The 18,221-nt window shown below is 50.1% G+C and overlaps 1 protein-coding gene across 10 annotated transcripts in view; it reads right to left on the minus strand.

The window, feature by feature from the left end:
* Nucleotides 1-18,221, minus strand: part of KLC1 (kinesin light chain 1) — a 44,191-nt gene that overhangs the window by 15,221 nt on the left and 10,749 nt on the right. For 6 of the 10 annotated variants that reach the window (XM_087817918.1, XM_087817914.1, XM_087817906.1 and 3 more), the window contains exons 2-13: nucleotides 16,907-17,168; nucleotides 14,459-14,689; nucleotides 12,707-12,785; nucleotides 11,975-12,200; nucleotides 10,902-10,989; nucleotides 10,263-10,364; nucleotides 7,827-8,000; nucleotides 7,589-7,688; nucleotides 6,172-6,221; nucleotides 6,021-6,088; nucleotides 4,659-4,767; nucleotides 2,027-2,188 (exon numbers count right to left, since the gene is read on the minus strand). In XM_087817918.1, coding sequence (XP_087674044.1) covers nucleotides 2,027-2,188; nucleotides 4,659-4,767; nucleotides 6,021-6,088; nucleotides 6,172-6,221; nucleotides 7,589-7,688; nucleotides 7,827-8,000; nucleotides 10,263-10,364; nucleotides 10,902-10,989; nucleotides 11,975-12,200; nucleotides 12,707-12,785; nucleotides 14,459-14,689; nucleotides 16,907-17,167 — 1,650 coding nt within the window. In that variant the 5' untranslated portion in view covers nucleotide 17,168. The remainder of the gene's footprint in view (nucleotides 1-2,026; nucleotides 2,189-4,658; nucleotides 4,768-6,020; nucleotides 6,089-6,171; nucleotides 6,222-7,588; nucleotides 7,689-7,826; nucleotides 8,001-10,262; nucleotides 10,365-10,901; nucleotides 10,990-11,974; nucleotides 12,201-12,706; nucleotides 12,786-14,458; nucleotides 14,690-16,906; nucleotides 17,169-18,221) is intronic. The other 4 variants (XM_087817925.1, XM_087817912.1, XM_087817928.1 and 1 more) reach the window with 2 other exon arrangements.

Below are 18,221 nucleotides of genomic sequence, written 5' to 3' on the forward strand. Positions count from 1 at the left end.
TAATGTCCCATCAAACGTGACCCTTAGAAGGGGCTCCTTTGGCTGCATGCAATTACACCTCAGTACAGCTGACTTCAAAACATCTAAGTGTGCCCACTGCCTTTACTGCCTCTCCTTAAATAAAAAAAATATGCTTTGAAAATAAAATTTGTCAAATTTTGGGAGAGCTCAGCATTAACTTCTCAGAACCTTAGAGCTTCAAGGAAACCTGGCTGAGCTGAGGTCTCCCGTGAGGTGACAGCGGTGGCCTCGGTGGCTGGCAGTAAGAACCTGGCCCTTTACCGCCCCGTCCGGGTTAATCCGCAGCGATCCTCTACTTATGCACTGTTTCCCCTAAATTTCCATTCAAGGAAAGGGCTCCTTCCGCTGTTCACAGTGAGTCAGGAACCACTGACCAGGCATTCTGAGCGCCAGGCTCCTCCAGTCCACCAACCCCGGGCCGATTGAGATGCACGCCAGGGAGGGACTGTGTCAGAGACGCAAAGCCACCAGCGTCTACACGTCCAGGACGAAGGTGTCTGGAGCCCAGTGTTCACTTAGTGCCTTAAGGGACAGCATGTGCAGAGTAAGGAAGGAAATGTGAAATGAAGGGGACATGCATGCAGAGAAGTGCCCTGTGTATCCACTCGTCAGCAACACCTGCCACGCGGCCTCCACGAGTAAAAGCAGCTCCCTCACCCGAGTGAGTCTTAGTCTTGAAGACGGTTGTCGGTAGTTGTATTATCACATGACTTCATAGACAGACTGACTCAGACATGCTGTCTCAAAAGAAGTTCCCACCAAACTTCACTCAAGAGCAGCAGCATCTGCGCCGGGTGGCTGAGGACCAGCCCAGGGCTGCCCTCTTGTGCAGCACCGGGCGAGAGCACCAGGAGAGTACAGTGCGGCCCACAGGAGGCCTGGTGAGCAGAGCAGGGACCGCTGCCCGAAGGCGTGAGTGGTCACAACAGATGCTGGTTGGTGGTCTTGGCACAGAAAAAAAACAAAGCAAGGAAGCTGCTGGACAGACAGCCCAGAAGCCGTTCTCCCTGACATTTTGGCCACTAACGTTCTACACAAAATGTCTCCTCAGAAGGCTAATCTTACCAAACTGCTACAGCTATAGACAACCCCAAAGGATAAACAGATTAAAAATATAGATAAGAAAGCCCAAAACTATGTGGCAAGACATCTGCAGTTACAAGTAACAGTGCACGGCTGACTGCAGCTTCCAAAAATTGGTAGTGCACCTGGATGCACAGAAGCTCTCCCTGCGGTAGATCCTTCCTGATAAAAAGCAAACTCCAAAGCTGCCAGCTCACTGAACAAAAAACTACCCACATGACACGCATATTCACTAGAAAGAAAATGTCCACAAGGCCACGTGCCCTTCGGCAACCACTGAGTAAACAGCGGTGGTAAGAATTTCCATGGAAGCCAAGTGGTGAAGCCCAGAGGCAGAGCCCAGCCAGGAGCTGACGTGTCTCATATACAGGTACATGATCTGGATCCGAAAGTAGTTGTGAAAAGCAATGAACCCCGGGCCCCTCTGTGGAAACAGGACACTCAGTCAGGACTGAGGTGGGACACGGAGCCGGCCACCAAGGTCCTGCTCCTGACCTGCTCCTTTCTGGACAAGTGCTGTCTGAACATCAGCCCCTCTGAGACACTCAAATGCTAAAAGAATCTACAGTGGCCTGGTCAGTGAAATTAGGAACAGGAGTTAGCAATGAAAGATAAATTAAGAAGCGAGTTAGTTGCACACTGTCCTATGATTAAAATAAACCCAGGTTACAGATTATGCTGTAAACAACCAGGACACTCATCAGCAATTAGGAGCTGGGAGTGAAGCCAAGCGGTTTTCACGAGCATGGAGCCCGCAGAAGAAAGCACCCACTTCAGACAACAGGCTGCAGCGTCAGCGGAGAGGGCTCACAACGGCTGAATGGTACTGAACTGGAGAAGGCAGAAGGTCTACAGAAGACAGGGCGGCTGGAGGGCAGCCCCAGGGTGACGGGCACCGTGCCACGCTGTGCACTGTACTTACCCCGCTCCACTCTACGCCCATACTCACTTCCTCCCCTCCGTCAGGGCCACTCTCGTACTTGACCGTGTCCACGGTCAGGCTCTCCCGGCTGCGGCGCTTCTCCGAGCTCTCAGGGTCGCTCAGCACTTCAGCCACTCTCTGTTTGTGAACATTGTCAAGACCCTGCGAGTCAGGCAGGGGAGGGTTTCACCCGTTAGCACTAAGTTTACTAGGGAATTCCAAGACAGCTAAAAGTCACTAGAGAAAGACAGGAGCTCTTAAACACTGGGGGGAAATGACAACAGTGCCCTCTGGAATGTACTGAGATGAGTGCTCTCACTCTGCATCAGTTCACCTCAAGTTTAAGAAATGAGACTGATTCCCATGAGCGGCATGCTCGCTCAAGCGTCCAGCAGAGGCAGGGGAGGGGGGCTTCTGATGCATGAGAACTGAAAATGCTTCAGAACCAGGCCCGATGGTGGGGCAGGTGGAGACACACCCAGTACAATGAAGTGATCGTGATGGGATCCAGGGGACAGTCCACTGGGTAAGTTCCCTCAAGGTTTGTGTGTCTGGAAAGTCTCATGGTGAGATCTTGAGGAAATGCCCACTTTCTAACACTTCAGTCCTAATTCCTGGTGTTCCATGCCTCCCAGGAAACCCATGGATCACTTTATTCTCAGTGTGATGTTCGAGAAACCAGCCTCTAACTACAAAAGGCTGTCAGAGCACAGGCTCACACGTCTGGGAGCTCTGAGCAGCAGCAGGCACTCATCTGACTTCTTCAGACCACTGCTCACATGTCTGTGTTAACATGACTGGATTAAAACACAGCAGTGAGCCCAGCCGGACGTGGCTCAGTGGGTGAGCATCGACCTAGGATCCAGGAGACTGCGGTGCGATTCCAGGTCAGGGCGCATGCCCGGGTTGCGGGCTCGATTCCCAGTTGGGGGTGTGCGGGAGGCAGCCGATCAATGACGACTCTAATCATTGGTGTTTCTCTCTCTCCCCCCCCCTTCTAAAATCAGTGAAGATATATTTAAAAACAAAATGCAGCAGTGATCTCCCCTACACTCCAGTACACCTGACAACCAGAGTGTGACACGCTTCACGTTCCACATGGGGCTTCAACCTGAGCAGCTCCTGGGAGGGCTGCACCTGCGCCGACCTGCACGTCCCCCTCCGGAGCACGAGCCCCGCCCATGTGTTACTATACATGCTCCTTACTCTGGAAACTGGTAATTTAAAGGCAAGAATTAAGCCTTTTCCTGGTACTTTCTTTACAAGTTGTGCTTTGGCAAAATTAAACTCTCAGTTGACGAAGGACAGTGCTTCAGTAACTCGCAGCTCTTTATTGCAAGATGTCCCTCGTGTGGACACACCATTTGTGGGTGATTTCTGCATCTGAACGACTGCGAACATTACCACCATGAACGTACGTGTGCGAGTGCAGCCGACCATCATTATTCAGAGATCGGACTTCTGAACTCACCTACCTGCCAAAATGTATTTGTAATTCCCAAATCAGCACTCCCAGCTTTCAGTCATTCGTCACCGATGCGCACGCCCCACCAGCTCCAAGGTGACACTCCACTTCCTGTTGTCACCACACTATAAACAAGTGTCCTCCCGCCATCAAAACTCTTCAGCCCATGGTCTCGCATTTTTGCCCGTTTTGTTCGAGATCTCACGGTCTGAAACAGCCCAAGCACAGTGCTGAGGTGCAGCCCAGTGTCCCTAACCGCACGAAGGCTGGATATGCCTCACACACAGGTGGGCAAACACGTGTCAGGCAGGCTTCCTCCAGGTTGAGCTACAGTGCTAACGGCCATGGATTTGGTGTTAACGAATCAACAACATGCTGAGTAAGGGGTCTCTGAACAGAAATGCACACAGAACAGGTTACAGATGGTCAGCTGCTGACGGAGACGAGGCTCGCAGGAACCCAACGCTGCATTTCCCCGAGGATCTGCTGCTGCACGTTCACAGCGACACCACAGAGCGGAGCTGCCCGGAAACAAAGATCAGCTGTGCCTGTCCCCAGCACCTGCGCTCAGTCCTCCGGGTGTGCTTAGGAGTGGACGGCTGGCTCACGCGGGACTGTTTCTGCGGGGAACCGCCAGACTGTTTCCACAGCGGCCACGCCGTCACAGCCCCAGCAGCAGCACACGAGGGTTCCATGTTTTCTTTCTGTTTGCTTTTATCACAGCCATCCTGGCGGGTGTGGCGAGTCCTCTTGTGGTTTTGAACTGCATTCCCCCAGTTAGACTGGAGATGCTGGGCCTCCCCAGGAGCGTGTTGGGATTTGTGCATCAACTTCAGAGAAACATCCCTTCATATCCTTGGCTCCTTTCCACAGGCAGCCCTTCTGTCTTCCTACATTCCGGACACCAGACCCTCATCAGATACGTGATGTGCACACATTCTCGCCCGTCCTATGGTGTCTCTTCACTCTCTCGGCAGCGTCCTTGAACGCGTGCACATTTCTAATGTTGGTGCTTGTGTTTTTGATGTCACATTTACAATATTTAAACAACATAATCTTATTTGTACAAACTAAAGTGTTAAGTATTTTCTATTTCTAAGTCAAGGTTTCAATAAGTCACGTAAGAGAATCACTAATGGACATGTTAGAAACAGGTGTTTGACTGACCTGTTTACGTGACCTCATGGCCGCTTCTTCCAGTGTTTCTGCAGCTTCGAATTTGCCTTGACGTCTATAAAGTGCCCCAAGGTTTTTTAAAGTCGTGGTGACCGTTGGACTATAAGAAAGCACATGTATACAGGCTATGAAACATGCTTCAGAGCCACCACTATCAACAGCACACAACCTGAAGACTAGGAGTTTGTTTGCTTAAAAATATCTTTTAAACTTCTATGGCACTTTTTCCCACATGACGTTCTAGGAAGCTCCTCAATCTCCAGCACCCCACCTCCCAGAGCTGTCAGGCAGCTGCGGTCAACCCTCTGCAGCTGGCAGGACCTGCCCTGCGCTCTTTCCAGGCTGCAGCAGGCAGCTTGGACCTCGGCCACTGTGTCAACAGGAAAGTCTGTGTGGGGCTGTCTGGTGACCGCCATGCTGCCCCCGGAGAGCCTGTTCTGCATCAGGCAGTAGAGAGGACGCAGAGGGGGCACAAAGCGAACCTAACCCTCATCACCAACGAGATGATGCTGTGCACGCGGCAGGACAGCCAGCACAGGGGCCATGGGCTTTGGCACTCGTGACCAGCAGCCTTACTCAGAACGAGCAATACGCTGGTCATGTTGGTAAGGACACATACTTCAGGAGACTCTCCTCTTCCTAATGACAGGCACCTGGGCAAAGAAGAGGCTCCCTCCGTGTCTGAGACAGTCACACAGGGTGGGAGAAACAAACATTACCTCCGACGTATCTGTCAGCGCCATGGGGAACCCAGACTACGCATCAGAGCGTTCTTCTGAACTAGGTGACTGGTGAACTGAGACTTACAGGACGAATTAGCGTCCAGATGGGAAAGAGCAGGAAAGATGTTCCAGTCGGGAGGAAACAGGTCAGTGGGGCCTGGTGTGGGAGGCGCAGGCACCAGCTCACAGGACCGCTCATGGGGCTCTCACACTGCCCTCTGCAGACACGGAGGGTGAGGGCAGCGAGGAAAGGGGACTACAGCTTAGGGTCTCCCCAAGGAGTCCCTACACGTGTTGGTAAAATGCTGGCTTTTGCAGACCTGCTGTCCTGTTTGCTGTGGGGACACTTTAACCATGTCCCTATGGGCACCTCCTTGTCCTGAGATCAGTGTTTGGTATTTGGCCTGGACAAGACAGTTGGAGTGCACAGAACCCATATGCGGTGACTTCTGCATATGTCAATAACTCCATTTACAAAGTCATGGTTTTTTATTGGAATGTGGCGAAACTGGACGGTGCAACCACACCTCCATGAGGAGCTCTGCACACCCCATGGTCAGCTGCTAGCTGCCCTTTAAGGTACCAGCAGCACCACCCACAGCTGTGCTGTTTTTTAGGGAAACAGACATACCTGTCAACTTTGCAGGCTTTGTACCAGCCACCATACTCTCCAAAAGATGGACCATCCTTCTGCTTTCCCTAAATGATAACAAATAATCGCACATAAGTCACTCAGGAAAGCACCCTGCCAGTCAGGAGGCCCCCGGGCAGAGCACTCGTACCTTACACTCTTCCCTTTCCTCGGCGTGCATCCAGATGGGTTTATTTTCATCTGGGGAAGGAAAAACAACCCACTGTGAGCTGAAGTGTGACAGAGCCTGTGAGAAGGTGTCACGTTCCAGGACTGCAAGGTTTCTGCTGTTGTTCTATGATCCTTCTTAGATGTGGCCTCTCACACTTGGGTGCAAGGACAGGAGCACCCACCACAACACACACGCAAGAGGTGGCCGGCATGTGCCAACGTACCAGACCCAATAGGCAAATGTCAACAAACCGGACACACATGAAGGTCCCCATCATGAAACTTCTTAATGCTCAAATCTGCACACAACGCTTGGGACTTTTAAAATTTGAGCAACCTAGCCTTAAACAAAAGTCTAACAAAATGTTGTAAAATGTTGGGAGCAAGAGTAGAAAAGATACAAACCAACCTTCCTTTAAAGTCCTCTTAACTTTTGAGAATGCTCAGGCGTACTACCCACCGAAGCTCCTAGACAGCTAATGTACCCACAGCATGAAGGACGACCATCCCTGATGTGGAGTTTATGCAAATATGTTACGACGGGAAAACGCCCAAGCTGCAACGTGAAGGAAAACCCGCAGTGCACATGATTACATGCACAGTACAGCTTCAATTCCATAAATCATCAGGCACAGAAAGAAGACACTAAGCACCCCCAGAGATGTACCTGGATGATGAAATTATAGTGAGTTCACATTCCCATCTCCGCGTGGATTTTCGAGGTTCCCGCAACAAGCACCTACATGGGGCTCTGGGGGAAGACCACACTTCCACCCAGTCCAACCACCCACCAACGACCAGACTTTGTTAAGTCACTTAGCATGGGTGTCCCTGCCCCTACAATGGGGTGATGTCTGACCCAGTTCGCAGACTGCTAGGAAAATTAAATAAGATCACACATTTAAATGGCTTAACTGACAGACTGGAACGTGGTTAACTATTGTGACTGTAAGGAAAGGCCTTAGCTCCTGGCGAGTCAGAACCCAGCAGGCTCGGATGATGGAGAATGTGCATTTCTGACAGGTCACTACCAGCACAGGGAGAGCCACTGGGCGACAGAACACTCCAGGAAGCACTAACGACTCCAGGGACGTTTCCAGAGGTGGGGCACCCAGGTCGTGCTGGAAACAAGCATGGGCTCTGGCGAGGACAGAATTGGGAGGCACGGGCACAGGCACGTGTCCACCACGTTCACTGGATGATGAGCGATGAGCCGTGAGCACGCGGCCGTGCCCCATCCTCTCCTCTAAGCACTGTTCAGAAAATCATTTATAAACCTCCAATCAGCTGCATCCTGAAATCGCTGTGACGATGCGGGTGCTACCAGTCTAAAGCTGGAATCACGACTGCAAGGCAGCCTACAACAGTACCTGCTTAGAAACAGGAGCATGTCTTACCATCCACAGAACCAAACTCCCTCTCGTGCGCACGTGTGAGGATCTCTTTGTACAGCGCTTCTGCCTGCTTGAACTTCCCTTGCTTCAGGTAGCAGGAGGCCTTGGAATAGAATAAAGCTCTTAGTGTCCTTCACAGGCAGACGAAGCATGCATTCCTGACAGGCTAACAGTGAACACTCCAGACCTCCAGAGAAAGCATCCCCGGCACCACCTGGGGAGTTTACCTCTGCCAACGTACCAGGTTGTTTTTCGTCTTGGCCACATTGGGGTCATCGGGCCCCAGTTTTGTCTGGTAGATCTCGAGGGCTCTCTGGTAGTAATATTCCACTTCCTCGTACTTGCCCTGGTTCTGGCACAGTAAGGCCAAGTTATTTAACTGCTTGGCCACGTCGGGGTGGTCCTTTCCCAAAACCTGAGAACAAAACGTGGTATTAGGAACACCTATTCCTCATCTCACTACCATCTAATCCATTCTTCCATACGTGAAGGGTCTTTCTAAATATAAACATGAAGATGCCTCACTTTAGGCTTACGATCCTTAAATAACTCTCCTTACCCTATAATAATAAAAATAACTTAACCAGGCCCTGGCCAGTGTGGCTCAATTGGTTGGGCATCAGCCCGTGCACCAAAAGGTGGTGGGTTCAATTCCCAGTCAGGTCACATGCCCAGGAGGCAGCCAATCAATGTTTTGCTTTCATATTGATGTTTCTCTCTCTCTCCCTCCTTCTCTTTCTAAAAATCAAAAATATTTTTTAAATAAGTAAAATAAAAATAACATAACCAGAGTTTATTCTGGGGGTGGGGGTGCTGATTTCCTTCACCTGCTTTAACGTCTTCAATTCTCACAATAACCCCACATGGTGGGAACATTACCATGCACACTTTGAGGAGGAAACTGCTTTTATAAAGGCAATGCTAGCACACCTGCCAAGTTATGGAAGAGCTCAAACGTAACCAGCACTGTCTGACTTGTTCCTACGCATCCAGTCCTCAAAGGAATTCCCAATCTTCCCCTCAGCCAACACGTGCCTCCACGTGCAGACCCAGGGGTCCTCTGCAGTCACCCAGACCACCTCTCTTCACATTTCACACCCCACCTGCAGGGCCCTTCCACTGCTGTCCCAGATGCCCACACTCCCCCTACTCAACTACCTACTCTTCAGGTCACGCTTCAGGCCCCTCAGAGGGGACTTCCTCTATCCAATTTAGGGAGACCTCAGCCCAGCCCACCAGTTAGCTCAGAAGCGTATCACCCGGTTTCTCCCTCTGCAAACATCACTACCTGGAATGACCTCACTTGCACCGTTACTACCGCACCCTCGCTCACTGACACTAAGCCAAGAGCGCAAGCCCTGTCCTCTTCCCAGCGCGCCCTGCTGGGTGAGTGGCGCTAAACTTCTTCCTGATACCTTGATCAAGCGATTTGGTTTCTCACCCCTGCCTTCACCCAGGTGTCCGTCCCCCAGGAGGCATGAGGCCTCCCCACCCGTTCCCGCGGTCCCTCCCTCTCCCTGCCTGGGACACTGAGCTCAGTTACTGAAGGCTTGGTTCAAGCACTAACGCTTATGAGAAGCCATCCCCAATGCCCCCAAGCCCAGACACAGAGGAGCCCCTGCTCTCGACTCTCCCAGCTCTATCCCAGAAGCCAGAGCACCTGTGTCCCCAAGTTCTGTCTAGTGGACTGTGATCCAGGGAAGGGGCTGTATCTCTGATTTGTTAAGTCACCAAGTCCAACCAAGCAGGGGCCCCCAAGCCCTCAAAAAACATTTCCCAAGTGAGTGACTGAAAGAGCAAATACATGCGAGTGGATCAGGCAGACCATCACACGAGCTTGTAATGCTTTATTCAATACTTTTGTGTTCTGATTTTAACCCGTCCCAGAAAACCAGGCCCTTTTATTTGATAAATATGCAGGTGGTGGCATAACATTCTTCCTGCATGACGTCATAATGAGTCACTTTTCATTTCCCCTTTCCCAATTCCTTGCCATATGGCTCAAAATTAAACGATTAACCTCTCAGTATCACTGGTAAATAATCACATAAAATACCAAGTTAAAATATGACCCTTGGTCATCCATGGCTCAGACTGACACCTGTGTCCCTGTAATACCTGAACATAGTCACACCGAGTGCTGCTGAAAGTGACAAGGTGATCCTTTTCAATACCTAATTAACATAAACTAGCAGCTAGTACATAAAATGTCCACAGCATTGGCTTAATCTACAGCTGAGTCCACCTTTAGGTCTAAATGAATTATTTTATTTTTTAAAGCTTTAGAAGCATATTTGGTGACTTTACTTTCTTACTGGTAGGTGAACCTCCAGTCCTGAGAAAGCCCTCCCTGAGCAGTCATTTCTGGGCACTGCAGGCCGGGAAGGCGCGGATGCAGTCCACGCCCTGAGCACCCGCCCGCATACCCGATCGCATGGGCCAGCCTGCTGTCCCTGTGGACTGTCCACCTGGTAGACTGAGTTACCTTCAGTAAATGGTCAGTGATGACCTATCACAATGGTCCTCTCTCAAAAGGTAAAACTAGTGTCTAAAAACACTAAACCCACACTTGAAACCTATATGACCCTATTAACCAAGGTCACCCCAATAAAGTTAATTTAAAACAAATAAAAGCACCAAGCAGTGCCTGCCTCTGACCGCAAGCTCGCCACCCCACCTTTTCTCGGATCTCCAGAGCTCTTTTACACAGCGGTTCCGCCTCCTTGTACTTCCCCCTCTTGCCATAAAGCACTGCGAGGTTGTTCAGAGTTGCTGCCACCTGCAACACAAGGACCACGGACAGTGAGCACGAGAGTGGCAAGCTCTGGGCTAGTCAGGCACGGTGAGTTCATCAAAAGCAAGAGAGCAATTCACCAGAACACAGATCTCACAGAGCAACACCGCAGGGCTAGAATTATACAATCAATATCAGCAGGAGCTTGATTTTTTAAATAAATCTCACTGGGAACCACACAGTCAACCAACACTGGCCTGTGTGCAAATCTGAGCAGACTTTAATGAAGGACAAGTAAAATCTGTAGAAGAAAATTTACACAAGTACATGCAATTCGATTCAGGATCAAGAACTACAGAGCGTGCTCCATTTGGTGGGGAGACAAGAGAGTGCACCTGGCATTGCTCGTGCTGTCCCCAGCAGGGATCTGGCCACTGGGAGGAAGCAGTGAGGACCCTACCTGAGCCATCTAGTGGAAAGGCAGCTCTTAAACCTTCCCTGTTGGGTTTAATAGTAAAATGAGTTGGGTAAAAAAACATACTAGGGAAAATAAAGAATATAAAAAGAATCAGATATACACACCGCAGGATGGTCTTTGCCCAGAGTTTTCTCACGTATGGCCAGGGCATCATTCAGGAGATTGGCTGCATCTTTGTACTTATTCTGGTCTCTACAATGAAGCACATTGGAGTATTTTGTGTCTGCCAGGCACACCAGGTGTCACATCCCCTACACCTTCCCTGGCCCTCTGAGCGGGTATTATCACTGCCTCCATTTACGATATGAGGCAACTGAGGCTCCGGAAAGCCAAGGCTCTAGACAATATCCTCTGTCCCGTGGCCATTTAGCAGAGACAGACACTGAATTCCCCTTGAAAACAGGATTATATATTCAGCCTTAGGACCTCATGGGAACCAGACAAATCTTATAAAACTTGGGTCTCAAATAATGTTTGTTGAACTGGAATCACCAAACCAATGAAAGAAAATAAAGCAGGTGAACTGACACCCCCCCACAACTGGAACAGCCACAGCAAACCCATCCTGCTGTCAGCAACTTCCCCCTCCTCAGGTCCCCATTCACCTGATCTGCTCTGTTAAAGGTTAGTTCAGACAAAAAACATGAGCAGACAAAGGGCTCCAATGCCACAGAGCAAGGGCTCATACATTAGAGAACAGGCTGGAGTGATTCCTGAAGACAGCCTGGTCCTCAACCTCAAGGAATCGCTACTTGGGCAAAGAGAGAACAGAGTTCCAATAACCCTGATGCACAAGTGCCCTGAGAGGCAGGGCAGAGGGTCAGGGCACAGCGGGGGCAAGTGGAATCCTGGACTCAGAAAGGAAAGGGGAAAACGAAGCCCGAGGAAGGTAGAGAGGACACTGCAGGCAGAGTGGGAAGGCTATTCTGGAAGAAACCTGGGCAGTTTGTGGGGAAAATCAAGAGTTGGATGGCCTGAGTGCAGGACATGGGTGATTCTGAAAGGCGGGACTGGCTGTCCCACCCTTGCCACAGAGCTTGCTGCATATTTTCAACTTAACCCCTGGCTCTTTGAGAAAAGTAGCTTGTACAGGTTTATAAAAATGTATTTTAAAAGCAAGTTCATTAAAATTATGGTCTCTAGGTGAAAGTCAGAGAACAGAATGAAAACTACTAGCCTGTAGACCAAGGCCAGGATGTTGAGCATGGTGGCTACGTCCGGGTGGTCATGGCCGGAAGTCTTCTCCAGGTCCTCCAGGGCCTGCTTGCACAGGGGCACAGCCACCTCATAGCGCCCCTGCGAGGCATACTGGATGACCAGGTTGTGCAGGGTGCGCAGGCGGGCTGGGATCTCATATCCACCCTGCTGGGCGGCCGCCGCGGCGCTGCTGTGCTGCTGCTGGACTACAGAGACAGTTCCATGTCAGAGGTCCACAGAAATTACCAGGGGGCACGATTTAAACTCTCCTCTAGCTTTCTCCCCATAAGCACATGGCCCCCACCCCATGGAAACCTGTCCAACACTCCCTGAGCAGACTGGTAACATCAGTAACCTATCTGGGGAACACAATCCCCCCCACACACACACACACACACAGTGCAGTGAGCCTGTGCTCAGCACCAGGAAAGCTAGCCCTGCCTTTTCACTCCAGAATAATGGGGACCTCAGCTGAACTGTTTGTGCACAGCCCTGGTTACCAGGGGCTGTCTAACTCATCACTACAGCCCAACAAGAAAAGAAAACTATCTGAAATTCTTTGGGAAAACAGGTGGTGACCCAAGTGTGCATGCGCTCCTGGGAGGCAGGCTGCGCCTTGAACACGCCCATGTGTCACCCCAGTGACGTCCCACAGGAATGAACCACCTCCCCTCTGCCTGCATTCAGACACCTAACCACTACCCCCACTTACTTCCCTGACCCGGGTCGTCATCATCGTTGGGAAAAAGGTCATCCAGAGGTTCTTTGGTGGAATCGGTGTCCTTGTCCTCCTAGAAACCAACCCAGAGCAATCTTGGTCTTACAAGTGCTATAAAACCTTTGATATAAACTTTTGTTTCCATTTTAAAAACCTTAGAAAAGATGGTCCATTTTTAAAATCAAATACAGGATTACCCACAATTCACCTGGGTTCTGAGTAAGTCCAAACAGAGCAGGAAAACTCGATATAAATTTTACTTGAAAACTAAACATGTAAAGACATGAAAACGGCACATCTCTGCGCTCCGCAGACCCGGAGGGATGGGCCTCCACCACAGGCCCCAGGAGTACGGGGCCACCGCCCAGAGGTAGAGTCTGTGACTCAGTGGTGAGCGCAGATTAAACAGGGACCACAGTGGGGAACAGACGACAGTGTGACCAGGTGAGGAAGAGGCCCTAGAAGGGATCACGTGAGAAGGACATGTCACTGCTCTAAGAGTCCTGTCCGGGATACACAATTCCAACATCCTCACAGAGAAACTTAGACAAACCCAAACTGAGGAATGACCTACAAAGTGACTAGCCCGTTCCTCCAAGATACCAATGTCCTGGAAGACCTTTCCCTTCACTGGAAGGACCTGCTCCAGACGCAACATGACCAAGGGGAAGTGCAGTATCTGGTGTTGTAAATTCCCAAAGGGCCCTTGGCAGAAAAAGGTCCCCACCCCTGCGCTGTAAAATCTAACATTAGGGGGAACTTAGTAAAGGATTATGGGAATTCTCTTTACTATCTTTTCAACTTCTCCATGAATCTAAAATTTAAAAGGTTGATTTTGTTAAACTGAATCAGAAATAAACAGTAAACGAAGAACAACCAACAGTACACAAAAAACAAGCTCCAAAAACAGCCAAAAAAAGAAGGAAAAAGGGGAAACCCGAGACCCTTGGGGACCCTAATATTCCAGAAACCACAAGGTGAGCTGGCAGGAGAGGCCACGAGGCAGGTAGGAGCAAGGCAGCAGGAGAACCAGGTAGTGTCCTGGGCAGGGAAGGGTTCCACGGAGAAAGCTGAGACCACAGCACCACTCGATAGTCAGTCCTGACTCTGGATTACAGGTGACTGGACCAGGCACTGGGGACCTGAAGGAAAGGGTTCCAGCAGCATGATGGGCACAGACTCCACACGGCAATGGGTGAGGGCATGTAGACCTCCAGCCGGGGCAGACCTCATGGGAGGTAAGGGGGCCTCTCTGCTGTGGACCTCATAGCTACAGTATTTTTACATTTCCTGACCATTCTTCTAAAAAACATGCATAAAAAGAATACAGCAAAGAGAACCTCTATGGCCCTAGCCAATGTGGTTCAGTCGGTTGGAGTATCGTCCTGTGCCCCTAAGGGCTGCTGGTTCGATTCCTGACCAGGGCACGTGCCCGGGTTGTGGGCTCAATCCCTGGCAGGGGGCATGCAAGGAGGCGGCTGATCAATGTTTTGCTCTCACATCAATGTTTCTCTTTCCCTTCCCTCTCCCTTCCTCTTTATCTCTCTCTGAAAAAAAAAAAAAAATCAATAAAAATTTTAAAAAAGAAAGAACTTCTATGACTTGCCCAGGGGCTCAGTCCCAGGACCACAACCCTTGCTCTTGCTAAATGCAACCCCACAAGGGGAGAGGAGACCCTGGCTCTGTGCTGACGCCACCTCCCAACATCCCAAGGGAATGTCAACACTGCGCCCCTACAGAGCTTACAGATGGAGAAATGTCATCATCATATTTTTTCAGCTGATTCATGAATTCCAGATGTTTCTTCTCTTCCTCCAGCTGGGCCACAGACTGCTCGCTCTTCTGCAGCTTCTGCTGCGTGTTGGCCAGCTCGTCGCGCAACCACTGGTTCTCCTGGCACAGGCGGCGGACCTGCGCACGCAGCTTCTGCTTCTCTGACTCCACGGCATTCAAGTGGTTGGACAGAGCCATCATGACCTGCACAGACAGACAGCAGAGCGCGCTGCAGCAACAAACATGGCCCCCCCCACGCAGGCATCGTGCTGTGGCTTCCACCTGCAGACTCCTTCTCCCAAGCACATGGAAGTACACCTGGCCATTCACTCCTATTTCCACCCTCAGTCACAGGCCACAATAAAGAATATCACATGCCGCCCAGCCAGGCGTGGCTCAGCGGTTGAGCAGCAACCTAGGATCCAGGAGATTGTGGTTCGATTCCCAGCCAGGGCACATGCCCGGGTTGCGGGCTTAATCCTCAGTAGGGGGTGTGCAGGAGGCAGCCAATCAATGACTCTCATCATTGATGTGTCTCTCTCTCTCTACCTCTCCCTTCCTCTCTTTGAAATCAATAGATATGTTTAAAAATATATATATATCACACACCCAGAACAGTGACAAAAAACGGAGCATCTCAAATGGACTAGCAATTGATACACAGCTACTCTTCTGATAAAACTGTGTTTTTATTTTCCATCTAGACAGCTCCAACGCAGTTTCTCACAGGCCCTTCCCCCCACGTGAGTGTGCACATGCACACAAATATGCGCAGAGTACAGATCACTGTGGGAGGGGTGGAGGATGGTGTCAAGGGTGGAGGGCAGGCAGATCTTCCAGGTTCCAAGGGAAGGGAGGAAATCTTTGTAGCCAGCATCAAGGATCAGAAGGCTCTAATGCCCTCATCAGTGAAGGTCTGGGTCCTAAACACAGTGCTGCCCCAGGACTCTGCCTGCGGGGCCCTAAGCCACTTCACAGACACACTGGCTACACGTTCCTGGGAGTGTAGGAGAGAAAGAGCTGGGGAAAGCTGGCTTCCGTCTGTTCTCTTTAGACCTCATACCTGCCCTGCCCTCTTCCTTACCCTCCTAGGTTTAAGACCTGAAACTCCAGAAGGTGTGGCTGCTTCTTCCTTTTTAACCCTAATATCTGCCAAACTAACAAGGAAGTTCATATTCATATCGCTTTTTAAGAAAACTTGCAAAATAATAGATTCTCAATAACTGAACAAAGTTAAAGTTCTCCCTGGCATCTGTAACGGGCCTAGCGTGAAGGGCTCTAACATGAGGATTTGCGCACTTTGGGTGGAGTGAGTCCTCCATGGCAGCAGGAACTGCTGCTTCATTCCTCACTAACAAAAGGAAAGCTAAGGAAGAAAGGAGCCCATTTTTAGTGTATTTAACTTTACCCAAAGTATGCTGGCAGAGCCAAAAGTTATGGGGTGAGGGGACACCTGGGTGTTTCCCCGTTTTCCATCTCTATGCTGGCATGACAGTCAGAAACAAAGGTCCAGTCAAGTCTACACAGCAATCTTGTCTTGGAAGTTGCTCTAGAGGCCATTAGCTGCCAGCCAATATCCATTCTCCCTTCCTCCTTAGGCTTCAGAACCTGGCACTTTAAGAGGGCAAGACGACACTGCCCAGCCTCCCCCACACTAGGTGTGGCCATGGAACCGAGTTCTGCCAAGGAAGTGTAAGCAGAGTGCTAGGCACAAGTTGGAGGAAGTAAAGGGAGGAGGCACCACCCTTCCTGTCCCTTCCCTGTGCTAGAACAGAGTCACATGGCTGTGGCTGTAGCTGTAGCTGTAGCTGTCTTGGTCCAGGAGACAGGCTGCCTGGGGAGTAGAGGTGGCAGGGCGTGGGCGTCCCTGACGACCATGCAGCTGCAGACCCTGACTGAGACAGCTACCCTGGTGTTTGTTTTACAGTCTATGATTAGATAAGCCACTGTTTTTGGTTTTTGGTGTGTGCAGCCAAATCTAGTGCTGGCCTGGCCTGTGTGGCTGTGGTTGAGCATCAACCTATGAACCAGGAGGTCACAGTTCCATTCCTGGTCAGGGAACACACCTGGGTTGCTCCATCCCCACTAGGGGGATGGCAGGAGGCAGTGATCAATGACTCTCTCTCATGGATGTTTCTATCTCTCCCTCTCCCTTCCTCTCTCTGAAATCAATAAAAACATATTTTTTTTAAAAAAATCCAGTTCTTAAGGACACAGGTGTTGGCTCTGTTTTTTAAAATTTAGACATGCCCCAATCAACCGTCCTTCATATGACATGACAGACATACACCACCCGCATATGTGTGACCTCAGTCATTCCACTAGTATCCGCACCCTAGAGCGGTGAGACTGCATATGCACCCGAGCCTCCGCGGCTCCCGGCCATCAGGTTCACGCTCCTGTCGGAGGCTCTCCTCATACCTGTGCCTCACTCAGGCCAAGCTCCAACATCTCCAGCGACTTCCGGATCATGTTCGATTTCTCCTCCACCAGGTTACTTTCGTCATCTTTCTGCAGACACTTCAGTGTCTCGAGCAAACTCTGTAGAATGGAATTGTGCTCATTCTTCAGCGCTTCCAGCCCCTGAATCACTTGCTTTGTCTTAGAAATGATTTCATCCTGCGTAAGCTTCTCCAGCCGGTCTTCCTTCACACACACCATTGTGGACATGTTGTCATACATTCTGAAACGGAAACAGGCAAAAATCAGACGGCTTGTTGCAGGTTTAACTTAGGTTACATCTTTAATAAGATGCACGTGCAAAGGCTTTTAAGTCAATATTTTTGTAGGCGAATACAAGTTTGTGTGTTTGATTTAATACTCTATACTTTTCTGTTTTTCCTTTGCAGGCCAATTTGATTACTTTTCTGGCTTATGTCTGAATTTTTTTATGGAAAGAATGACAGCAATTGAAATTAATGCCAAAGATTAAAAGCAACAAAACATCCAAATGCCATTTCCAAAACACACAGCCTCAGTGAACAAAAATTTCTCTGAACACTTGCAAGCTTTATTTTTCCTGAATGAAATGCAGGAGGGACAGTAAATTCTTAGTGACTTGTTTACCAGACAATGCCCTGAGAGTGGTCACAGCTGGAAGAAGAAAGGAAACCAGCAAAGGAACACGAGCAACCAGAGGCGTGAGAGAAGGACCAGGCGTCTGAAGTGGGAGAGTGACAAGAGACGACCCGTGCTGTAAAGACTCAGGAGGGCCCTGGCCAGTGTGGCTCAGGTGGTTGGGCATCATCCTGTGCACCAAAAGGTTGCTGGCTGAATTCCCGGCCAGGGTGCATGCCCAGGTTGTGGATTCGGTCTGTAATCAAGGTGCATGTGGGGGGCAACCAATCAATGTTTCTCTCTCTCCCCCTTCCTCTCTAAAATCAATTTAAAAAAAAAAAAAAAAAACTCAGGAGGAAGAGGGCCCAGCATGCCCACTGGGGTCACCCAGTCAAGGGCACAGGACTATCAGAACAGATTTGAAATCCAGCAGTGAGAGAGAAGGGAAGGGAAGTGGCATATAAAACAGTGTCAGCAGAATGGGGATGACTGCTGAGCCTGAGTAATAGATCTTTTACTGCCTTCTCTGGTTTTGGGTATGTATCTAACTGCAGAATTAAGGTGGAGAGAAGAAAGCCTGTTCAGGAGAGTGACGGGGATGAAGTCGGGCGATGTGTCGGGTGACTTCCTTCACGGCGCTTCCACCACCTGAACCATGCTGCTCTCGTCCAGTCTTACA

The sequence above is a fragment of the Miniopterus natalensis genome, chromosome 1 (genome assembly GCF_054644295.1).
Source record: "Miniopterus natalensis isolate mMinNat1 chromosome 1, mMinNat1.hap1, whole genome shotgun sequence".
In the NCBI taxonomy this organism is placed as follows: domain Eukaryota; kingdom Metazoa; phylum Chordata; class Mammalia; order Chiroptera; family Miniopteridae; genus Miniopterus; species Miniopterus natalensis.